The sequence below is a fragment of the Carcharhinus amblyrhynchos genome, chromosome 22, assembly GCF_965287045.1.
Source record: "Carcharhinus amblyrhynchos chromosome 22, sCarAmb.v2.hapA, whole genome shotgun sequence".
In the NCBI taxonomy this organism is placed as follows: domain Eukaryota; kingdom Metazoa; phylum Chordata; class Chondrichthyes; order Carcharhiniformes; family Carcharhinidae; genus Carcharhinus; species Carcharhinus amblyrhynchos.
In genome coordinates this window covers 24444739-24469328 of record NC_137345.1, presented here as the reverse complement: position 1 = coordinate 24469328, position 24590 = coordinate 24444739, and the positions used below count along the sequence as shown (strand labels likewise).

The following is a 24590-nucleotide window of genomic DNA, read 5'->3' as shown; positions in this document are numbered from 1 at the left end:
AGCGTGGATAGAGGATTGGTTGTCAAATAGGAGGCAGAGAGTGGGGGTCAACGGGTGCTATTCGGATTGGCGGATGGTGACTAGTGGAGTGCCCCAGGGGTCGGTGCTGGGGCCTCAGCTTTTTACCATTTATATAGATGATCTGGAGGAGGGAACCGAGTGTAGAGTGTCGAAATTTGCTGATGACACCAAGATTGGGGGAACGGCAAATTGTGCGGAGGGTGTGGAGAGTCTGCAGAAGGATCTAGATAGGCTGGGCGAATGGGCCAGGAAATGGCAAATGGAATTTAATGTTGGCAAGTGTGAGGTGGTCCACTTTGGTAGGAAAAATGGTAGGAAGGACTATTACTTACGAGGCGAAAAACTGCAGCAGGCGACGGTGCAGAGGGACCTCGGGGTCCTTGTGCATGAGTCGCAAAAACCCAGCTTGCAGGTGCAGCAGGTGGTCAGGAAGGCGAATGGGTTGCTGGCCTTCATAGCGAAGGGGATTGAATATAAAAGTAGGGAGGTCTTGCTGCAGCTGTATAGGGCATTGGTGAGGCCGCAACTGGAGTACTGTGTGCATTTTTGGGCGCCGCACCTGCGCAAAGATATTTTGGCCTTGGAGGGAGTGCAGAGGAGGTTTACTAGGCTGATACCGGAGTTGAGGGGGTTGAGCTATGAGGAGAGGCTGAATAAACTGGGCTTGTACTCTTTGGAGTTTAGAAGAATGAGAGGAGATCTCATTGAGACGTATAAGATGATGAATGGGATGGATAGGATAGAGGTGGAAAGACTCTTCCCGCTCAAAAAAGACAATAGGACTAGGGGGCACAGCCTCAAGATAAATGGGGGGCGGTTTAGAACAGAGTTGAGGAGGAACTTCTTCACTCAAAGGGTGGTGAATCTCTGGAATTCTCTGCCCGTTGAAGTGGTGGAGGCTGCCTCGCTAAATATTTTTAAGACGCGGGTTGATGGGTTTTTGATAGGAGAGGGGATTAAGGGTTATGGGGAGAGGGCGGGAAAGTGGAACTGAGCAGCGACAGATCAGCCATGATCTTATTGAATGGCGGGGCAGGCTCGAAGGGCTGGATGGCCTACTCCTGCTCCTATTTCTTATGTTCTTATTATGTTCTAAGGTTCAAAGTAAAGCAAAGCGTAGCATAGTCATTACCACCAGCCATAAATATTACAATTATTAGGTAGAAGAGAACAGAAGTGCCTCAGATAAATAAATAACATACCTTGTGATGCACGTCAACTGATAACTAGAGTGCTCAAACAGTTGCTTATTATACAAATAAGGTTATACTGGGATGAACACTGCTTCTCAAGACTAAGCAAACCATTTGTATAGATCTCAGTGTAAACGTAACAGTAAATATACAGCATGCTTGTGGAGTTCCGTATTTAAATTTTCACAGCAAATTAACACCCAGTGTAAAGTAGGCATAAAACAAAGGACAGCTGCACTTATCTCTTTTTCCTAAAAAGTTAATACAAGTACCACATGATCACAAAACAAATAGTATCTGATCTAATTTATTATTGTCACATGCATTGGGATACAGTGAAAAGTATTGTTTCCTGTGCACTATACAGACAAAACATACTACTCAAGAGTGCACAGGGGAGGAGAGGGTGCAGAATATAGTGTTACAGTCATAGTTAAGGTGTAGAAAAGATCAAGAGTACAGACAAGAGTTTTCTATGACAAGCATTTCCAATTCACTATATTATAAACATGCTTTACCCTGCTTAATTAAAATATGCAATATATAAATGAACCTCAATATGCAACCAGCATCAAAATTGATATTTTAATCAAGATTGGTGTTACATAGAACACCGTAAAGCACTATTACTAGGAAATGCATATTGGTTTGCTCACCTCTTGAACAGAAGGTTGTTGAAAGAGAGGAATGAGGGGATTAGTTCTAGGAATGTCAATGTGAATCTATGAACACAAAGGAAAAGTTAGATTACCTCAAAGCAGTTTAACATAAAGATTCATTTATTTAATCTTGAAGCAATTTCCGTGCACAAGAATGTTCTTTTAATATCTTTTTCTCTGACTACATATATCAAATACATTAATTAAAAATTGTGTGCTATCAAGAGAATCACCTTTCATGAAGTTACTAAACACAATACAGCGTGAAGGACTGTTCATACATAAGGGTGTAAAACTAACAGTTGAAATGAGATTATCACTGAAAACAGTGGAGGTAAATAATGGTCACTTCTACAGACGTTAATCCTGCTCCCTTTCAATGTTCTACTCATATAGGACTGTTAGTTTAAAAATAAATTGTTGGACAACATCAATAATGCAAAAAAAAACACTTTGGCTGGTAGGAAGTGCAGGGGAATTATCTGGTAGTTGGAAGGTACATTTTAAACTGCATTTAATACCTGTCGATAGGTGTCCTGGTGATGTTCTTCATTTCTGGAATCATAATATTGTTCAATAAACCCAAAATACTCTTCCCGCTTTCGCTGTAGAGTAATTTCTCTTCTCTCCATATTTGCAGGTAGATAACCCTATGAACAAACACAGAAAAATTGCGTTAACCGAAGTAAAATACAAGGGAATAGAACAGAATGAAAAAGGGTGAGAGCTTAGTCCTTTTAGTCACCCTGTGCCAAACATTACAGCACTGCTTCTGCAGTTGAATAGGAACAAAATTGGACTCGCATTATTACAATCATCATCATTCCTACCAGCCTTATCCAAAGTGAGCAGAAATGCAAATAAATTTAACACAAACACTCCAACATTCAACTTAAATCATTGTGGGGGGCTTGTGGATTTGATTGCAGCACCCATCTCTGAATTAGAAGCCTCGGGTTCCAGACCCACTCCAGGAATTTAAGATGGCCACAAAAGGAGGGCTCAGTGCAGCCCATTGGGTTATTAATACGTCTGCGGCATCTTCCAATATTCCATAGCACTGTTGAAAGCTAAGAGTCCAGAAACACAAAAACAGCAACAACTTTTTTTTGAGTGGCAGAGACAATACAAAGGAATGGGTTAAGGAATTATAAATTTCAGACATTAAAGCTTTTCAGAAGCTGGTATAGTGGCTTTTATAAGGCTAATCAAATTTGCCCCAGGAAACAGATACTTACAGTAAACATATTGGCAGATTGCATAAACAATAAAACATTTTAATTTTTGTTATTTCATGCCCAAGGTATGAGGTTATATGGCACTAATTGGTTAATCATCAATCATCAGGTATGGCTGGACCACATTAGATCAACTAGATAGCTCACTTCTCCACCAAAACCTCTATAGGGTCGTTCTGGAACATCAAATTAAGCACTTGTTACCTTTTGCAATTATCAGCCATCTCCTTAAACCTCCCCGTCTTGGCAGATCCAATAATTATTGAGAATTGCCATTCAACAGTCCAATACGAAACCTTGCCAATATACTGCTACAGCTTCGAATTTACAACTTTGTCCAGTTTCTTTTCCAGATTCCCTCATGCCCTCTTCAACCACATATTTTCCATGAGACTTACTTCCTGATCCCACAACCTCATCCTCAGTATTGAGCACTCAATTTCTCTTGCAAGGCCCCATGCTGGCTGACATTATAAATCCCCTCATCAAGAACAGTCTCCTTCCTTTACAGAACTGTCATCTCCCTCTTCAAAAACTCCACCTTGAACCATTCTGTTATTTCAAACTCTTTCTCTTGCTTTTCCAAAACCCTTGTACTTCTGTAACTTCCCACATTAGTGCTCACCTTTCCCACAAATCTGTTTATATTTCATCCCTGTAGTAGCCCAAATCAAAGGAACAAATGGCAGGTTCTGACAATTTCCTTCCCTATCCTCACTTCAGCCTTTGGCATGGTTAAAAACAATCCTCCTCCAGTGCTTCCACTCTATTGCCCAGCTCAGTGACATTGCTCTCACTTTATTTCAATTGTACCTCGAGCATCTTTAAACATGGTTTCACTTCAATGGGACAACACAGTGCTGCCTCACAGCATCAGGAGCCCTTGCGGTGAGCTCCATTCCTGGTTTGGGTCACTGTGTGTGTGGCTTCTGCATGTCCTCCCCATGTTTGCATAGGTCTCCTCTGGTTGCCTCCCACAGTCCGAAAGTCATGCTGGTTAGGTGCATCAGTCATGCTAAATTCTCCCTCAGTTGTACCCCAACAGGCACTGGAGTGTAGCGGCTAGGGGATTTTCACAGTAACTTCATTGTAATGTTAATGTAAGCCTACTTGTGACATTAATAAATAAACAAATTAATTGCAAGCTACAACTTGACAACATCACTCAAAAACGTGAGGTCAGCCTCCACAGGTATGTTGATGACATCTAGCTCCACATCTCTAGCCACCTCTTTATTTCAATCCCACCCCCACCATTCCTCCACTATCTATATGCTTTTAGACTGTATGGCCAGCATCCAGTTTCAGATAAGTCACAAACATTTCCAATAACATTTGGAAAGCTTGAGTTCAATGTCTTCACAGATACATACATCTTGCATGATTGTCACCAAATTTCACCCTCCATACAGCCGTTGACTCAGTTCAGACTATTCGCAATCTCAATATCCTATTATATGTTAAACCAACCTTCTGACGCCATACTTCTCTTATCACAAAGACGGCCTTTCCCACTTCCAGTTGGTGTATCTGTCATCTCCAGCTGTAATCCTCTTCTAACCAACTCCACCCTCTGTAACTTTCAGGTCACTAAATTGCTGGTGCGTCTAGCCTACACTGCAATGGTGCTACCCATCAGGGTTTTGAGCATGGCCCAGGAGACATTTCGTTGACTGCTGCCCACACACAGTTGCCACATTCTGCCGGTTTCCATCCACATTGCTTTTTACCAACCAGTACAACTGAAATGATACCCTTGTAAAGTAAGGGCATGTGAAGTGAGGTGCCTGATCTTAGCTCTCTCAGTCAATGTTGAGCACTGTGAAGTCCCTCTACATCCAATCAAGCATAAATATTTCTTGTTTTTAACCACTTGAAGTTGATGATAATTTAATATATGATTAAGCATTTTCCATAACTTATGAAATATTCAGCATGTATTAAATGTATTCAATCTTAATCAAGGTCATAGTTAGTGAATACACCAAATTTAAATCTTGCACCTCACTGAGACGAAGGAGGGCTACTCATGCAGCTCACTCACTAGCCTATGTTGTTCAACACTGCTATACTGCATCAAGTGCCACTTCCCCATTAGTGATTCCTTGCAGATCAGTTCCCAACACTCAATTTAAATACCCAATTTGTGTTTAAATCCCTTTATAGCCTTTCCCCTCATTATCACTGTAACAACCTCCAGTCACCTATTACCATCCTCATCCACTCTTTGACTTGGATCTCTTGTGCATTTTCCTTCCCTTTAATCATCATGATCAGCAATGCCCGCACCTTCCATGCCTCATCCTTTGTAGTTCCCCTCAAAATTCTACCAATTCAATCTATAAGACCCTTTATGAGACTTGTCTCTTTGGCCAAGGTCGCTCCCATTGTTGCCTTCTTCAGCGCAGCATATATTTTGTTTTGTCAGATTATGTCCTTTTAAATAACCAGAAGCATGTTTGTGTTAAAAATTCTTTATAAATCAAAACTGTTGTTAAATTCCAGGAACAATAGTGATCTTCTGAATTTTTGTAATAAATAAGATGGGGGTGGGGGTTGGGGATTCTCTGGCCTCTCCAAGGTATTTTTCCACAGCAAGAGGCAGTGCACCATTAGTCGATCATGGGGTCTTCTCGTCCCATCACTATCAATAGAATTTCACGTTCACAGCACCCTGCACTGCGGGGAAACCCACAGCAGGAATGCACCATCACTGGGACCAGAAGATCTTGCCAGCATGAACAGCTGGAAAATTCCAGCCATTATGTTTTGTGGATTGCCACAACATAAAACATAATCATACAGTCATAGTGATACAGGAATCCATTCAGCCCATAGAGTTTACATTGGCTCACATTAGAGCAATCCAATTGGCTCTGATTTTGCTCGACTTCCTATCCCAATTTCAAACATGGAAATGATTTATATTTCGTTTGAGCCCTTTCATTCAGCTAATTTGGGGAACTATTTAGCTTTCTAAGAGCCATCTACTGATGAACTTGCTTTCTTTTTTGGATTTCATCATACAGACTGTTTTAAAGCAGTATACACAGCATCAGTCCTGCTAGCCTAGCCACTCTGTTAATGAGTTCCAATATCAAGTGGTCTTTTTAACACATACGCAGTTCTTCTGATTGTCTATCTTATCTTACTTTTTCATGATAAGTGGAAACTATCTGCTTTTTGTCATTGTTTGGATTGTTGCAATGGCAAGTTTTCTGTGCTTCACACTGTTTGATTCCATCTCTGTTTTAATCTACTCTTACACTTTGCTTGTTCATCCACATACACTACATAATATTTAGACTGGGTACCAGCTGAATGTGAACACAGTAATACTCCAAGGGCCATAGAAAATTTAGCAGGGCCAGTCATTTGGTCCAAGATACCTGTCCCAGCTAGGCTCTACATTGGACAGCCTCCTCTAACCACACTGGGTGGTCTCCTCTGACCCAATTTCCTTGTCTACCCCCTGTACCATTGACTTCAATGGTTAAAAAAAAATCTGGTGGCTGATTTGTTATCATAATTTGCTTTCACTGAAAACAAATTTCACCCCAAATGTGTCATTTGTCTGGAAATAGCAGAATTACTTTATATACAATACTATCAGAAAGTTTTGAAGTTATCCCAAAAGAAGAGTGGAAACCTTAAACCTAACAACATTGGAACAGAAAAAATAGATGCTGCTATGCTATCAAGTATCTATACCCAGTTACTAACCTTACATTGAAATTGTTTAATTTATGTTTATTTAGACTATGTAGATTCAAATAAAAATCACAATTGATTTAAAATCACAACTGACTTGAAACCACAAGATATATGTAATTTAGTGTAGGCAGATTCTAGGTAGTTGGTTCATTGTAACACTTCTGTCACATACTTTCTAATCTGTATTCAATGCCAACACATTATCCATTTGTAGCAATGAACAACAACAAAAGAGAGTAGGGAGAAATGATGAGAACTAAAAGGTACAGATCATTGAAACATGGTTCATTCACCTTCGGGACCTTAAGATTATTGTTAGCACGAAGGTCGACATGAGAAATGACTGACTACTCTCAATGGATTTCCACTAAGAAAAGGACCATTGCCAATGAGGATAAAGAAATTTTCCCTGCGGCTATATTATCAGAATCTAATTTATCCATTTAATCAGGTTTTTACTAAAAATAAAGTTTCAAATGTAAGTGTCACCATCAGAACCTCTTTCAAATTAGCTAATTCGAATTAAGGCAGCCGGAATAATATCTGTACACTTAATATCAGTGCTTTCAGTTTCAACTATTCAGTTCACAAATTCAGCTATTGAACAAATTAATTCAGGTTGTTCAGTAACAGGGCTCAATAGTTCCTTTAAGTCAATTTCCATCATCAGTGCGACAATGTAAAGAAAATATTCAAAGTAAAGAAATGCAAGGACATTAAAATGAGAAACAAAACTCAGACTAATTATTAAAAGCACTGATGTTAATAATATTCTTCGAGGATTTCAGATCAGACAGGTTATAATGAAGTTGTGTTTTTAAGAATAAATTTAGTTAATAACATTTCTAAACCTGCCATTTTTAATTTTCCAAATTTTGAAATGAGTTGCTGATTATTCATTGTTCTGTCTTGAAATTGCTTTTGTTTTGAATGAAGCAACATTTCCTACGGAACTTCTCAATCCTCCAACATTGAATGACCCTTTCACTGCCATTTACTCTTTGAAACTTGACTTCCGTGTCTCATCAATAATACAACTCAAGTAGAAGCCCCATGAGGATTCATGTTTCTATAATTCCCAGGAATGGCTGTGCATTCAAAAATTTACTAAAATAGCTGCAGTAGATGTAGAATTGTTTTCTTGCTCATAAATAAGCATATTATGTAACATAAAAACATAAAATGGCTACAGCACAAAATTCCATTCAACCTGTCATGTTTATGCCAGTACTTTGAATGGGAAACACAAATAGCCCCACTACCCTGTCCTTTTTATGTAACCTTACAACTTCTCTCTTTTCGGGTGCTTTCTAACCATGACTGAATCTGCTCCCACCAGAATCCCAGGCCATGTATTCCAAATACTAACAGCTCACTGCACAAATGTGTTACTTTTGTCTATCATTTAAACAGTTTTCATTTCATTTTAAGAGGTGATCCTGAGATGGCGGGACTGACATACAAGGAGAGATGGATTTGGTTAGGATTATATTCATTAGAATAAGAACAAGGGTGTGTGGCTGGCGGGGGGGGGGGGGGGGGGGGGGGGGGGGGAAGAAGAAGAAGAAGAAGAAGAAGAAGAAGAAGAAGAAGAAGAGAGGGAGCTGGACAGGATGGATTTAGGTAGGATGTTCTCGATGATGGGAGAGTCCACAATCAGGGGTCATAGTCTAAGGATACTGGGTAAACCTTTTAGGACTGAGATGAGATGAACATAGAACACTACAGCACAAACAGGCCCTTCGGCCCACAAGTTGCACCGATCACATACAGACCTACCAAGCCATAGAACTATTTGTAACTCCCAATCCCATTACATCCCATATACTCATCCAGAAGTCTTTTAAAAGACCCCAGTGAGTTTGCCTCTACCACCACTGACAGCAGCCAATTCCACTCACTCACCACCCTCTGAGTGAAAAACTTACCCCTAACATCTCTTCTGTACTTGCTTCCCAGCGCCTTAAACCTGTGTCCTCTCGTAGTGACCATTTCAGCCCTGGGAAATAGCCTCCGAGAATCCACCCTATCTATTCCTGTCAACATTTTATAAACCTCTGTCAGGTCACCTCTCAACCTTCGTCTCTCCAGGGAGAAGAGACCTAGCTCCCTCAACCTATCTTCATAAGGCATGCTTCCCAATCCAGGCAACATCCTTGTAAATCTCCTCTGCACCCTTTCAATAGCCTCCACATCCTTCCTGTAGTGAGGTGACCAGAATTGCACACAGTACTCCAAGTGGGGTCTGACAAGGGTCTTATAAAGTTGCCTCCCGACTCCTAAACTCAATCCCTCGATTAATGAAGGCCAGTACACCATACGCCTTCTTGACAGAGTGTGCCAGGCCTGTGGAATTCACCAACACAGATAGCAGTCAAGACCAAAACATTATATGTTTTTAATAAAGAGTTGATATAGGTCTTGGGGTGAAGGGGATGAAAGATTGAGGGAGGGGGTCAGGCTATTCAGTTGGATGATCATAATGAATGGTGGAGCAGGCTCAAGGGCCACATGGCTTCCTCCTGCATATACTTTCTATTCTTCTATAATCCAAGTTAACAGTTAGTCATCACAACCATGCTTCAAACTATCCATAAGCAATGTCACAGATCACGGACAATGTATAAAGGCATGAAGACCAACTGATTTGTCACTTAATTCTGATGTTCATATAAAATACATAATTCAGGTCCAACCAAAATACTATAAAATACAATGTATACCACTGTACCCTTCAATTGAGACAAAAACTCTGAATTTGTGATCAAAACATTCCACTACTAATTAAGTGGTGTAAACAGACTTTGACATCATCAATGGCACAGACATCTATTTAGAGCTGTATTATATCAAGATTGTTCTATTGTGTACCAACAAAATAATATGTTAGTCAGCATTAAAATAAATCAAATTCCATTCAGTCACTAAATTACATGTTTTCTTCGAAGACTTTTAACTGAATTCAAAATTAATCTGCCATAACACTGGCACTCCCATGAATCACAAACATGAATTCAGTTAGTTAATTCAATCAACTATGACAGCATAGCCTGAACAGATTGAGAATGAATTTGGACTGCGTCGGTAAACCAAGCACATTCATAATGAATCAGCAACCAATTTTATTTTCTACTGTCTTCGATGGAGTCAATAAGGTACATATCATTTGAAACACTCTGATATGCTATAAGGATGTTTTACACTACTAGCACAGTCCAATTTGACCCTCATTGGTTCCACAGATTTTAACTGTGCAAATCAAGCTAAAAAGGCCAAGTTCATGTGGAAAATGAATGTCTTTACATGTGAGCACAAATGCACCAGTACATAACCTCCACCACGATTGCTTTATCATGTCTGTCCTTAAATTCACACACTACAGGGCAAACTCAGAAGATACTGAACAGATTATCATTTACAGCACAGAATTAGCTACAAATTAATTAAGTGGCCAAAATGATTATGATTAGGATTATCATGTCAATTTGTCCATTCCGGTAATTTGATTTTAAATATAAATGCACTAATGAAATATAACTGACTGCCACTACAGCAACTATAATCACTTTGATTAAATATTACAAATAAATGCCATATTCATAGACATCAATCCATCATATAAAGGTCAAAAATTCATCAGTCTCCATAAGTAATACAACAGGCTGATACATCGGCATACTGGGATAAACAAGCATGGCTTTTGCTGACTGAAGTACCCATGTCTTAATTTCGCAGCAGCAAGCAAGGCTCCCCCTGCCTCCGCCCCCCCCACCACCTCTAAGAAAGGGAGGGTTCTTTTAAAGTTAATTGCCTAAAGAAACTAGCATTATGCTAGCGCCACTGATTATAGGTCTGCAGTCAATGGCACTCAAATGTTGAGCACAGTAACAAGTCTCACAACACCAGGTTAAAGTCCAACAGGTTTATTTGGTAGCACAAGCCACAAGCTTTCGTAGCACTGCTCCATCAGGTGAATGGGAGTCATGACTTCCACTCACCTGATGAAGGAGCAGCGCTCCAAAAGCTTGTGGGTTGTGCTCCCAAATAAACCTGTTGGACTTTAACCTGGTGTTGTGAGGCTTCTTACTGTGCTTACCCCAGTCCAATGCCGACATCTCCACATCATGACTCAAATGTTGAAACTGAGAATCTTTCAGAAGACTCAAGAACATCAAATACTGATGAGATTCATTAGCTGCCAACCCCAATCAAAAGTAAAATCAAGCAACTAGATTTTGCCCTTTTACCAATACAGATGTCCTTCCAATGGAATTTGACTGATAGTATTATGTTAAGAAAACATAGGAGACACACAAAACTTTCATATCTCTAACTGAATGACTTCCTGTGGGACTAATCTAGACAGCATAAAACTCTATTGAATTAAAGACTAAATTGCTCCCAGAATCCCAGCACTGCTTAATAACATCAGGTACATGTTTGTTACCATGTTTATTCTGGTATAATATACAACTACATATAGTGGTAACACCTAGTTAGGGACTGTTAGCATTTAAAGAGAAACCCAAACACCTCTTTTTAACCAACAGGATTCACCACAAGGTTTCACATTTTTTAAATGAAAAAGCTTTATTGCATCTGAAAGACTTAAACAAGGCAAGTACTATGAACTTAACAATATTTTATAGATACGCAAGTTATGCACTCAGTTTTATTTCTTACTTGCCCCAAGAATTCTCTTACACTTCGAGAGTCTCTTCTTCATGAAAATCTGGGCGTATGTTTCGGGTATACACCCTTCATCAAATCCAAAAAACTGTGTGCAGCTTCCTCACTCGATCCCCCATTCCACTCATTTCAGTAAGTGTTTAGATGGAGGATCTCCCGCAAATCATAAACTATGGCGACTGGGGGAGGCAGGAGTTGTAATCTTCAATCTAAACACACTGTTTCCTGTTAATATATTTTCTCTTTTGAGAGCTGGTGGACCAACAGCATCTATTTCATTTTCTAAAACTATATTTTTAACTTTACATCTAATCTAAGTTTTCTATCTTCCTCTTTTTCACATATTAAAAAGTCCTTTGTTTCTTTAATGTCTAAATTTCCTTCGATGCTTCTGTTTAATGTGAAGATCATCTGGTAGTATTTTCTTCTTTTACTGACTATCTTTTCCACCCTTTCTTTCAGCACTGATTAAGGGGACATCCCCAAACTGTGTACAAATATTGGCTGATCTGATGACTGCTAACGTCTTTTTTCCTTTCTGTCTCAGATTTCAACATCTGGAGGATTTTATTTTTACTTTCTTTAAACAAATAGCAGTACACATCACATCAGACTCATGATTTCTCACTGTTGAAGAAAGGGATTATACATTAGTGTATGTTTTCTTTACAGTGAATAACAACTCTACTCATTCTTGCTGGCCACTATTCATATTTTGATTTCATCCAATTTTACTATGTCCAAATGTGGTAAAAAAAACATAACTAGAATCTCTTTATCTTCATTCATTCAACTCCATGCCCACAAACCCTTATTGAAAATCTACAACATTATGACTCTAAAAATACCATATCAGAATAATATTTTGGTTCAGAAATGGAAGTAACATTCCGATGGGCACATGGGAACCAAAAAGAGGTGCATTCCCTCTACAAAGTTTCAAAAACTAGCATTAAAGATTGCAGAATGCAATTTAAACTAAATTCCTCAATTTGTACAGTCAGGGTGATATCAGGTGAATTTTGCAGATCAAGAGCACAACTGAGTGAAAACCCCAGGCCTTTTAGTCTATTGTTTCAGAAGTTGACCTAAACATCACTACAGAAAGGAGTGCCAGAAGTTGCAGTTTAACCAATTGTGGCACCAATACTAAACTAATAATAATGAAATATTATTTGAAAACTTTTAAAAATGCAAATCAACTATAAAAAATAATCAAATAACTTGTCTGTAATTTTCAACAAAAACAGAGATTTCTCCACTCTCAATCCATCGGATGGAATAGAGTACAACTTTGTTAATTAATTAAATTAATTAGAAAAATCTATGGTCTGTAACTACTGAGCTCCAAAGCAAATGGAAGGTACCCTAAAATTGCACGAGGGAACTTTCCCTCGTCCAGAAGTTTCCAGATTGCACGTAATTGCCTGAGAAGTTCAAACTTCCGATAGGCAATTGCTCAGCACCGAGAACCACCCAGAAATGCAATTTCACTTGCAAACTTCGAATGGTTCTGACCATCTTACAGTGATAGCTACCCAGAAAAAGTTATAATTAAAACAATTTCTGGCAGCTCCCACCCCACTCCATAAGACCGGTCCTGTCTCCCCAGTGGCCCACCCAACCCTCATCTTTAACTGTGCTCCCCACAAGTGTAAGCCACAGGTTCTCACTGCGCTATCCAGATTTCACCTGGGCTGAGCCAGAGGATCGGGTGGGAATGTGAGCAGCTGGATTTCTTGGAAAGCAATTGTGTGTGGAGGGACAATCTGACTCAACTGTCCCTCCACCAGGACTTAAGGGCCTGTTACTTTACCCTTGCAAGCACTTAACATCTGTAAAGCAAAGGGAACAGTATTATTAACTGAGAGAAAAACAAATGTGTCATGTAAATGTGTAGCAAGACCAACCTGTCACTGCATCAAAGTCAGCACCAGTTACTTTACTTGACGAATTTAAGCAAAATATCCAGTTCACTCCTTGAATGTCTTTTGCTGATCAATGAGAAATTAAGGCGAATTAAATAAAATCACAATTTTAATATTAGAGCTGGTATTGTACCAAGTACAGATTCCAACCCATGAGACAGTCAAGTAGGGGTGGTCTGAAACATTGTAACTTCAGTGAATTCAGGATTGAGCTTCATTACACTACTGTCATGTATTGTTGCATACCCAAAGCCACTTTCCACTGAATCAAAATTGGCAGCATAATGTACCACTGGTTATCAGCCTACATCTGTCAAATACTCAACTTTTATTTGACAAACATTAGATTTGATTTGTCACACATACTGGGACACAGTGAAAAGTATTCTTTCTTGTGTGCTACACATACAAAACATACTATTCATAGAGTACATATGGGAGAAGAAAAGAATAAGGTGTAGAATACAGTGTTGCAGTTACAGGGAGGGTAAAGGGAAAGATCAGCTAATATATAATAGAACTATTCAGAAGTCTGATGACAGCAGGGAAGAAGCTGTTCTGCTGTCTGTTGGTATGTGTTCTCAGATTTGTATCTTTTTCCTAATGAAAGAAGGTGGAAGAGAGTATGTCCGAGGTGCGTGGAGTCCTTGATAGTGCTTGCTGTGTTCCTGAGGCAGCAGGAAGTGCAGACGAAGTCAATGGCTTGTGAGATGGATGGGGCTATGTTCACAATCCTTGTAATTTTTATAGTCTCGGTTAGAGCAGGAGCCAATCCATGCTGTGATACATCTGGATAGGATGCTTTCTATGGTGCATCTGTAAAAATTGATAAGAGTCACCATGGACATGCCAAATTTCGTTAGCCTTCTGAGAAAGTAGAGGTGTTGAGCTTTCTTAACTATAGTGTTGGCATGAAAGTTCCAGTATCTGAACACCTAGAAACTTAAAAGCTCTTGACCATGTCCACTTCATCACTGTTGGCGTAGACAAGGGCATGTCTTCCACTATGTTTCCTGAAATCAATGACTAGCTCCTTCGCTTTACTGACATTGAGGGACAGATTATTGTGTCGCACCATTTCATCAGATTCTCTGGTACTTGTCCCAACATTCTCCTTCGCTGTTCTTCTGTGGGCTTTGCCCATTCTACTTGGGACCGTCTGTCAGTCACCTGTACCTTGTCCAATCCTGCTTCATTTAAGACTTTTAACATTGCATTCGGTCTTCTGCTTTCCTCTTTTCCCTCTTCCTGGCAGTACCATCTCCATCATTTACTCCACTGCATTTCCTCTCCACAGCACTTGACCATACCATTGCAATCTCTTCTCAGTTACTTTCATTCATGATCCCACTATCTCCACTGGTCCCCTAATGCACTGGATCATGATCTTGCCCCGATTACCCCATACGTACATCTCAGCATCTGCATCTCAGTTACATCAGTCATGTTGCCCATCTTGATTTTGCCTAGCAGCAACAGTCACAAGAATTTAAGAACAAAGAGAGCAAAGAAAATGAGAGCAAAGAAAATGACAGCAAAGGGACAGGCCCTCCAAGCCTTTACCAACCATGCGGCCCATCTGAACTAAAACACCCGACCCTTCGGGGGACCATATCCCTCTATTCCCATCCTATTCATGTATTTGTCCAGATGCCCCTTAAAAGTCACTATCATATCTGCTTCTACTACCTCCCCAGCAGCAAGTTCCAGGGACCAACCACGCTTTATGTAAAAAAAAATGTGCTTTCTACATCTCCTTTAAATCCTGCCCGTAGTAAATAACTCTTCCATCCTGGGAAAAGGTTTCTGACTATCCTCTCTGTCCATGCCTCATAATCTTGTTGACTTCTATCAGGTCACCCCTCAACCTCCGTCATTCCAGTGGGAACAAACAAGTTTCTCCAATCTTTCCTCATAGCTAATGTCCTCCATATCAGACAACATCCTTGTAGATCTTTTCTGTACCCTCTCCAAAGCCTCCACATCCTTCTGGTCGTGTGGCGACCAGAATTAAACACTACATTCCGAGTGCAGCCTAAGGTTCCAATGCCTGGCCAAAGAAGGCAAGCATGCCGTATGCTTTCTTGACTACCTTCTCCATTTGCGTCAACACTTTGTGACCTGTGTACCTAAACACCCAGATCCCTCTGCCTATCAATACTCTTAAGGGTTCTGCCATTTACTGTATATTTCCCATCTGTGTTAGATCATCCAAAATGCATTACGTCACACTTGCCCAGATTAAACTCCATCAGTCACCCCTCTGCCCAAGTCTCCAACCAACCTATATCCTGCTGTATCCTCTGTTGTTCCTCATTGTGATCTGTAATTCCACCAACCTGTGTCATCCGCAAACTTACTTATCAAACCAGTTACATTTTCCTCCAAATCATTTATATATTATAAACAGTAAAGGTTCCAGCACTGCTCCCTGAGGAATACCATTAATCTCAGTTCTCCATTCAGCAACGCACCCTTCCACTGCTAGCCTCTGTCTCCTATGACCGAGTCAGTTCTGTATTATCCTCGCCAGCTCACCTCTGATCCTATGCAGCTTCACCTTCTGCCATGAGGGACCTTGTCAAAGGCCTTAGTGAAGTCCACACAGGCAAAATCCACTGCTCTACCCTCATCAATCTTCGTCACTTCTTCAAAAAACTTGATCAAGTTAGTGAGACACGACCTCCCCTTCACAAAACCATGCCACCTCTTGCTAATATGTCCACTTATTTCAAAGTGGGAGTAAACCTTGTCTCGAAGAATCCTCCCCAATAATTCCCCTACCCCTGATGTAAGGCTCACCAATCTGTAACTACCTGGATTATCCTTGCTATCCTTCTTAAACAAAGGAACAACATTGGCTATTCCCCAATCCTCTGGGACCTCCCCTGTAGCCAGTGAGGATACAAAGATTTCTCTTAAGGCCCCAGCAATTTCCTCCTTTGCCTTTTTCAGTATTCTTGGGTATATCCCATCAGGCCCTGGGTACTTGTCCACCTTAATGTTTTTCAAGACCCCCAAGATCTCCTCCTTTTTGATCTTAACAAGACCCAAACTATCTGCACACCCTTCCCCAGACTCAATTTCCATCAAGTCCTGCTGATACAAAGTACTCATTTAATACTTGCCCATTTCCTCTGGCTCCACACAGAGATTCCCTCTTCTGTCCTCGAGTGGGCCAAACCTCTCCTTGGCTATCCTTTTGATTTATGTATAAAAAGCCTTGGGATTTTCCTTAGTCCCACTGGCCACTGACTTTTCGTGACCCCTTTTAGCCCTCCCAACTCCTTACTTAAGTATTTTTCTACTTGCTTCATGTGTTCCCAGCCTCCTAGCCGTGACAAATACTGCCTTTCTCTTTTCAACTCGGCTCACAATATCTCTCATTATTTAAGGTTCCCAAAACTTGCCATACTTATCCTTCATCCTTACAGGAATGTGCCGGTCCTGAATTCCTATCAGCTTACACTCAAAAGCCTCCCACGTGCCAGATGTTGATTTGCCTTCAAAAATCTTCCCCAATCTACATTTTTTAGTTCCAGCCTAATATTAATATTAAGGTGGTCCTGAAAGGCAGGAATCTGCCTAGCAACAGGAACAATCAGTATTTCCAGAGGCATACAAGCCTCTAACAGTGATCAGGGCATTCCAAAGGCACAAAGGTGATAGACCCCACACCCATCTTTCAAAAACGGTCGGCGGTAAATTAATTCAGCTTGTACTTTTCCTCAGTTCAACTTTCTACATAAATTTTGCTTCAGTTTGTGGACAAAATAACTTGAATACAGAAATTCCAGTTACTCACACTCCAAACCCTATCTCCCCAAGTATTTACATTTATAAAGGATGTAAAAGAGAGCTGCACTAATACAAGTCCACCAAATAATTCATCATCTAGTCCATATTTGGCAGAAAAGTTGACACTTACAACCCAGAAAATATTCACTTAAACATACATGGATTTAGACAACCACAATCTTCGAGGACCAAAATATTTACAAAACTAGAAACCACATGCACACTGGTCCACCCCACCTCCTCAGCAATGATGATGCGAAATATACAGTTGACAAGAACATGACTGATGACCACATTTTCCCACATCAAAGAAGATCTAACCAATCAGCCTCAACAATATGGCTAGAGAATTCATCAAGGGTCAACCCTGACAACAAACAATCTGCACAAATAAAGATAAACTGGACAGCTAGCCTATCATCATATTGATTTAGAACGGAATGGTCACTCCATAATATTTCTGGCTGATACAGCAAGCACTTGTGTACCTTCGTATTCTCACTCATGTCAGCTAATAAAACTAATAGATTCCACAAGGCTAACATGTATTATTCATCTATTCTGGGAAACACCAAGCAAGCACTGAATAAAGACAAGTTGACCTGATATTCACATATTGTTATAGATCATTGCTTTTGGGAGATTTGAAGTTGTAGTTAATGTCTGCATATTTAGAATATGCATGCTTCTTCAGTATTTTTGAAAGTTTGAGTTATATAGTGGTGTTGAGGGTTAAACCCAAATTTACATGTGAAAGAACAATTCCAAAAGTAGTTAAAAAAATTGCAGAATAAAACTGGCCAAACAAGACTGCTTTCTAAAAATGATTTTCGCTTTTAAAACATGTTAAATGTATGCATCAGATATACACAAAAATTACTTAATGACAGGCATTCAGTGTTTATTCTGTAAAATTTTAGCCCGTGCGTAGATAGAAAATATCATTGCATTATGAACATGACAACTTGCATTTATATGCCTTTAATGAGCAAAACATTCCATGGCACTTCACAAGAGTGCAATCAAACAAAGTTTAATGGCAAGCCATTCAGCACCTTGAAGGGAGAGAGAGTTATACAAATAGAGACCTTTAACTGAAGACATGAGGCATGACCATCAATTTTGGAACAATGAAAATTGGGCATGTGCAGAAGAGCTGACGTGGAGGAATACAGAGATCGCTAAAGGTTGTAAGGCTGAAGGAGGTTGAAGAGATAGGAAAGGGCAAGATCATAGAAGGATTCAAATACAAAGATGATACATTTAAATTTGAGGCATTGGCAGCCTGCTAGATAATGTACATCAGCAAGTATATGGGTGATGAGTGAACCAGATTTGGTGCAAGTCATAATCCAACTTTTGGATGAGTTGAAGCTTAGAGGATGAAAGTTTGGAAGCACAACATGAATTTAAGAAATATAAAGTAATTATCCTTAGTCCCTGGATTATTTAAGACTTATTCTTGAGCACAGCCTCAGGTTATTGATTCAAATTAAGCAGAAATCCAACACTGTACATCAGTATGAACAGAGTAATGTCTATAATAAGCAAAGTATCTCTATTCTATTGAAGGTCAATGGAAAAAAAATTAAGTAAACTAGAAAGGAATTTCAGCTGTGAAATTTCTTCTAAAAAGAAGACCACACTTACAGCAAAGGACAGCACGGTGGCACAGTGGTTAGCACTGCTGCCTCAGTGCCAGAGACCTGGATTCAATTCTGGCCTCAGGTCACTGTCTGTGTGGAGTTTGCACGTGTCTGCGTGGGTTTCCTCTGTGTGCTCCAGTTTCAAAGAACAAAGAACATCCCAGCACGGGAAACAGGCCCTTTGGCCCAACGAGCCCGCACCGCCGCATCTTCCCACACCCACCCCGCCCTGTGTGTATGAGAGTGGAACCCCTAATGTAGCCAGATTCAGGGGAGAATAATGTCAATTTGGTACACCAATCAGCCTAAGAGCACATCTTTGGGGTGTGGGAGGAAACCGGAGCGCGCGGAGGAAACCCACGCAACCACAGGGAGAATGTGCAAACTCCCACAGACGCAGGCCCAAATCCATGTATCTGCACAGCTAGCAGTGATAGTCACTGAGCTGTTGCGGTGCCCATCTGCTGGTCCAGGATTAAGCACACACAACGACACAAAGTACTAGGCCACTCCCGGAACCTCCAAGAGCAGCCCACGCACGACTCCCCCGTGTGCATGCCCCTCATTTGACAACAAGGTGGACCAACCCTGTGGAATAAAAAGACAATACGTTAACATATAAAACTACATTTCCGGTGTCGTCCCGAGGCTCTGACCCTATTTAATACCCTCTACTATAACCCTCCATCCTTGCTTCGCTCATGTGTCTGTATAAGTAAACTTTAAACAAGTCCAACGTGCCTGCCTCCACCACCCTACTCGGCAGCGCGTTCCATACCCCCACGACCCTCTGTGTGAAAAACCTTCCTCTCATATCCAAATTATACTTCTCCCCCTTCACCCTTAGATCGTGACCTCTCGTAATTGTCCCCAATCTAGGGAAAAGCCTACCACTGTTTACTCTATCTATTCCCTTCAGTATTTTATATACCTCTATCATATTACCCCTTAATCTCCGTCTTTCTAAGGAGAAGAGCCCCAGTTTCTCCAACCTTTCCTCGTAACTCAGTCCTTCCATGCCAGGCAACATCCTCCCACAGTCCAAAGATGTGCAGGTTAGGTGACTGGTCAGGCTAAATTGCTTCATGTTTCAGGGAATTAGCAGGGTAAACATGCACGGTTACTGGGATACGGCCTGGGTGAGATTGTGGTTGGTGCAGACTCAATGAGTCGAATGGCCTCCTTCTGCACTGTAGGGGTTCTATGAATTAATATTTTTCTCGACTAGTTAAAGGTTGACATGCAAACTAACTTGTGTAAAAATCCCGACAACTGCATCTTTGGCATACTAAGAACAAAACAGAGCCACAGAAAGCATCAATTTGAACCAAGTGCCAATAAATACACTTAATTCAAGATGGTTGGTAACTGCCTTCGCACAAACCAAAACCACAATGAGACATGCACCAACATAAGTAAATCTATTCATCCTTTTCATTCAAAGTCTGTAGAGAATTGCCCTGAGTGCAATAAGCTTGCAATCCCAGTTCTTCCCTCCAAGCCCCCAACCCCACAAAAAAATAGTTACAGTGTGAAAACAGAATTTTATGGCGCATATGTTGCTCAGATTTATCTTCATACCTTAGGGGCAATGCCACAAGGCACACTGGCATAAAGTATGCAGCATTTAAATATCAATAGAATCCTTGGCGGAATAGACCGTAATCTGAAAGAAGTAGAATCTTCTAAATTAATATGGTGTTCTGGTATTTGTTGCTGTCATATTCTACTTTCCTCCAAAGCACAGCTCTTTCAACAACCCAAGAACAGAAATTGTCAGCAAATGTGTTTTTCTCCATTTAAGCATCACTATTAAGTACAATTGCAGACAGTTCTATTATGTAAAGCAAGAGTTTTACAATGGATTAGAAACGACTTCACAAGAACTCACACGTCTGCAAAACAACTGGAATGAACTCTCTCAAGTGCCTAAATGGAAGTAAAACTATTCTGCAATTGAGCAGAAGAGGCCATTTAACAAAAGCAAATTGAATTTTTCAAACTTACTGCAGGAACTCTGCATGTGTTTGTATGTGTTTAACAACATCTACTCATTGACCTTGTCAAGATAATCATGCTGTAGTTGTTGGAACGCACGCTGGCAGAAAGCTCAACTGCAGTTGCAGGGTCGTTTTGTTTCATGCACTCTGCACACCTTTTTTCCTTGTGATGCTGCTTTATCTTTGTCAAATAAATCTTCCAGACCGGGGACAATTTTGGTATGTGTTAACTCACGCTGCTCTAATCAAAGCACCAAATACTTTACTAGCCTTCGCTTGTCACCACTAAAATCCTTATTGATTAAACTTCTGAAGGCTGGCTTCTTGACTGATGATACACCTATTTATACAATTTGATGCAGTTCCCTACATTATCAGCACTGGAAATTCAGTTTGCACTGTCAGAAATGAACCAGTGGGCAAAACAACTATTAAGTTTACAAGACCTTTTCTTTGGATAAAGAAGGGAGATTAAATCTTCAATAGCCATCATCAGCATTGTAATAGAATTAACAATTAGCTAAGAAGCTGCAGAATATATCACAAGGTCATTATATGATTAAACAAAAACATTAACATTTCACAATTATTTACTTCCATGTATCATATCTATCCTTGTCTTAAATTATAGTCAAAGGTTTGATTCATGACACAAAGCCAACATTACAGTTTCATTCAGATGAATACAAAGAACAATACAGCACGGGAAACAGACCCCTCGGCCCAACGAGCCTGCGCCGCCATTTTAACATTGTGAGTGCCCTCCTCTACCTATAACCTTTGTCTACACCTACTGGGGAAGATTGAGGGAAGACGAATTTAGGGACAATTTGTTACACCAATCAGCCTAAGAGCACATTTTTGGGGTGTGGGAGGAAACAGGAGCACCCAGAGAAAACGCACGCAATCACGGGGAGAATGTGCAAACTCCCGCAGACACCGGCCCAAATCCATGTAAATACATAGACTTTTGTCACTAGGAATTAAGTAAAGCTAAACAAAAGACATCATTATTTATACTACATTCATTTGAACTGCAAAAAAAATCCAATAACACAAGCCAGGTTCAATTCCCAGCTTGGGTCACTGTGAAGATTCTGCATGTTCTCCCAGCGTCTGCGTAGGTTTCGTCCGGGTATTCCAGTTTCCTCCTACAGTCCAAAAGGCATGCTCAGGTGCATTGGTGATGCTAAATTCTCCCTCAGTGTACTTGAACAGGCGCGGGAGTGTGGCAACTAGGGAATTTTCACAGTAACTTCATTGCAGTGTTAATGTAAGCCTACTTGTGACACTAATAAATAAACTTAATTAGGAGATTCTATCCTTCCAAATTTGAGAAGGGGGGGAACTAGAAATGAGTTGTGCCTCGCATGATGGAAGATGGTTGCGGTCGTTGATTCCTGTGCATTACTGCAGGAGTTCATCCAGCATCCTAGGTGCAATCATCTTCAGCTGCTTCATCAATGACCTTCCTTCCATCATAAGGTCAAAAGTGGGATGTTCACTGATGACTGCACAATGTTTGGTGACTCCTCAGATACTGAAACAGTCCATGTCCAAATACAGCGAGACCTGGACAATATCCAGGCTTGCACTGACAACTGGCAAGTAACATTTGTGCCACACAAGTGCCAGGTAATGACAGGCATCTCCAACAAGTGAGAATCTAACCATCACTCCTTGTCATTCAATGGCATTGTCATCACTGAATTTCCATATCAATATCCTGGGAATTACCATTGACCAGAACCTGAACTGGACAAGCCATGTAAGTACCGTGGCTACAAGAGCAGGTCAGGGGCCTAGAAACCTGCAACAAGTATCTTGCCTCCTGACTCCCCAAAACATGCCCATTACTTACATGACACAAGTCAGGGGCGTGATGGAAAACTGCCCACTTGCCTCGGTGGGCGCGGCTCCAACAACACTCAAGCTGGACACCATCCAGGACAAAGAAGCCCATTTGATTGACACCCCACTCACAAACATTCACTTCCTCCAAAACCAACACAATGAGAGCAGTGTGTCATCTATAAGATGCACTGCAAAAACACACTAAGCTCCTTTGACAGCATCTTCCAAACCCACGACCACTACCAGCTAGAAGGACAAGAGCAGCAAACACATGGAAACGCCATCATTTATAAATTCCTCTCCAAGTGACTCACCACACTGACTTGGAAATTTATTGCTGCTCCATCACCGTCGCTGGGTCAAAATACTGGAACTCCCTCATTAACAGTACCATGTGTGTAATTAATGCAGCGGTTCAAGAAAGCAGTTCACCATTGCCTTCTTGAGGGCAATTTGAGATGAGCAACAAATGCTGGCCTAGCTAATGACATCGACATCCCATGAATAAATCTCTTTACCCCTTCCAACCCCACTTTCTTCTGCAATACCCATGAAAAAAACTCACCTTCAAGATGCACAAACAAGAAGTCTGATGAGATGCTGCTCCAACGGCCAACACTAAAGAGGAGTAGACCAGCAGGGTTACAAGTGTTAGCACAGAAGTCTCACGAGAAAACAGTAAAGAATGAGAGAACAGCCTAAAGTTCCCTGAAGCTGGATTTCCATCTTTGAAGCAGGTAGCTTGAGTCAGGAAATTTCCTTAGTCAACAGGCCCACCTCATAGAAGGTGGCCCAGCAGACCAATCACTTGCCCCCTGAAATGTCAATACCAAATAGAGTTAAGCCCACATCCCTGGGAGCAGACACAATGTAGCCACAGGGACAGAAAAGCTCTGAAGCAGGTTGTGCATGCCTTGGTTCTCTGAAAATATTCCAGTTGTTTTCTTATAGGTTAGGCCCTCTAGCCTTCATCCCAAAGATACCCTAACTCTCCAACATAGTCCTATGCCAACTCATACCAACTATTCATCCCAATGGCACCTCATACCCTCCATGCTAACTTATGGCCTTGCTCATTCATCCAGCACTACTCTGAACGGAACCAAAAGACCACATAGTAACAATGGCATGTACTGCTGTTGCTACAACCCTGTAAAGTACAAATTAACCAGACCTTTCAAGTATCAATAACAGACTTCTCAGCACTTGACACTTCTTTATTCTGTGCAACTAATGTCGAGGCATTAAAAAAATAAAAAGTAGCTTATTAAAAACGTCATAAAGGTTGTCAATCCTCTTTGCACAGTTCCCGAACTCCCGTAGAAATGAGTTTGTTATTACAGATACAGAGAAGATGCTCTCAAAATGTTATTCCCACTGTTTGTGGAGCATTAGGAAGTCATGATATTATCAATGCCCAAGCAAAAACAATCTATAGTGAATATCACAACTGTAAAGGGGTACACACTCCCAATTGACTCTGTAGTATTTATGCAAACAACACTGCTTGAATGGATGTAAATTACTGCATTGGGACAAGTTGTTCAGTTCTGTTTGCTTATGCGGTTGGTACAGACTCTTTAATAGACTATGTGCATATATTTTATTTACTTTGTTTCAAGACACAACCAACAATACAGGCCTAAATTAGAATGGTGAGCAACTTGAAGCTAGTGGTGTTCCAATGTTCTTGCCTTCCAAGGAGAAAGTGCTATGAAAATAATCTAGACAAGTTATTCCAGTGTATCCTGCAGATACAATGAACAAAAGGGCTTCACTTTCTTAATGTGTACATGGTGTCAGCCCACAAAAATGGTCATAGAACATATGGACACAGGTAAGAAGGTAAT

At 40.6% G+C, this 24590-nt stretch overlaps 1 protein-coding gene across 2 annotated transcripts in view; it reads right to left on the bottom strand.

Annotated features, from left to right (window-relative positions):
* Nucleotides 1-24590, bottom strand: part of LOC145357002 (TBC1 domain family member 22B-like) — a 326450-nt gene that overhangs the window by 190917 nt on the left and 110943 nt on the right. For both annotated transcript variants that reach the window (XM_080210039.1, XM_080210041.1), the window contains 2 exons: nt 2395-2523; nt 1871-1936 (listed from right to left, as the gene is read on the bottom strand). In XM_080210039.1, coding sequence (XP_080066165.1) covers nt 1871-1936; nt 2395-2523 — 195 coding nt within the window. The remainder of the gene's footprint in view (nt 1-1870; nt 1937-2394; nt 2524-24590) is intronic.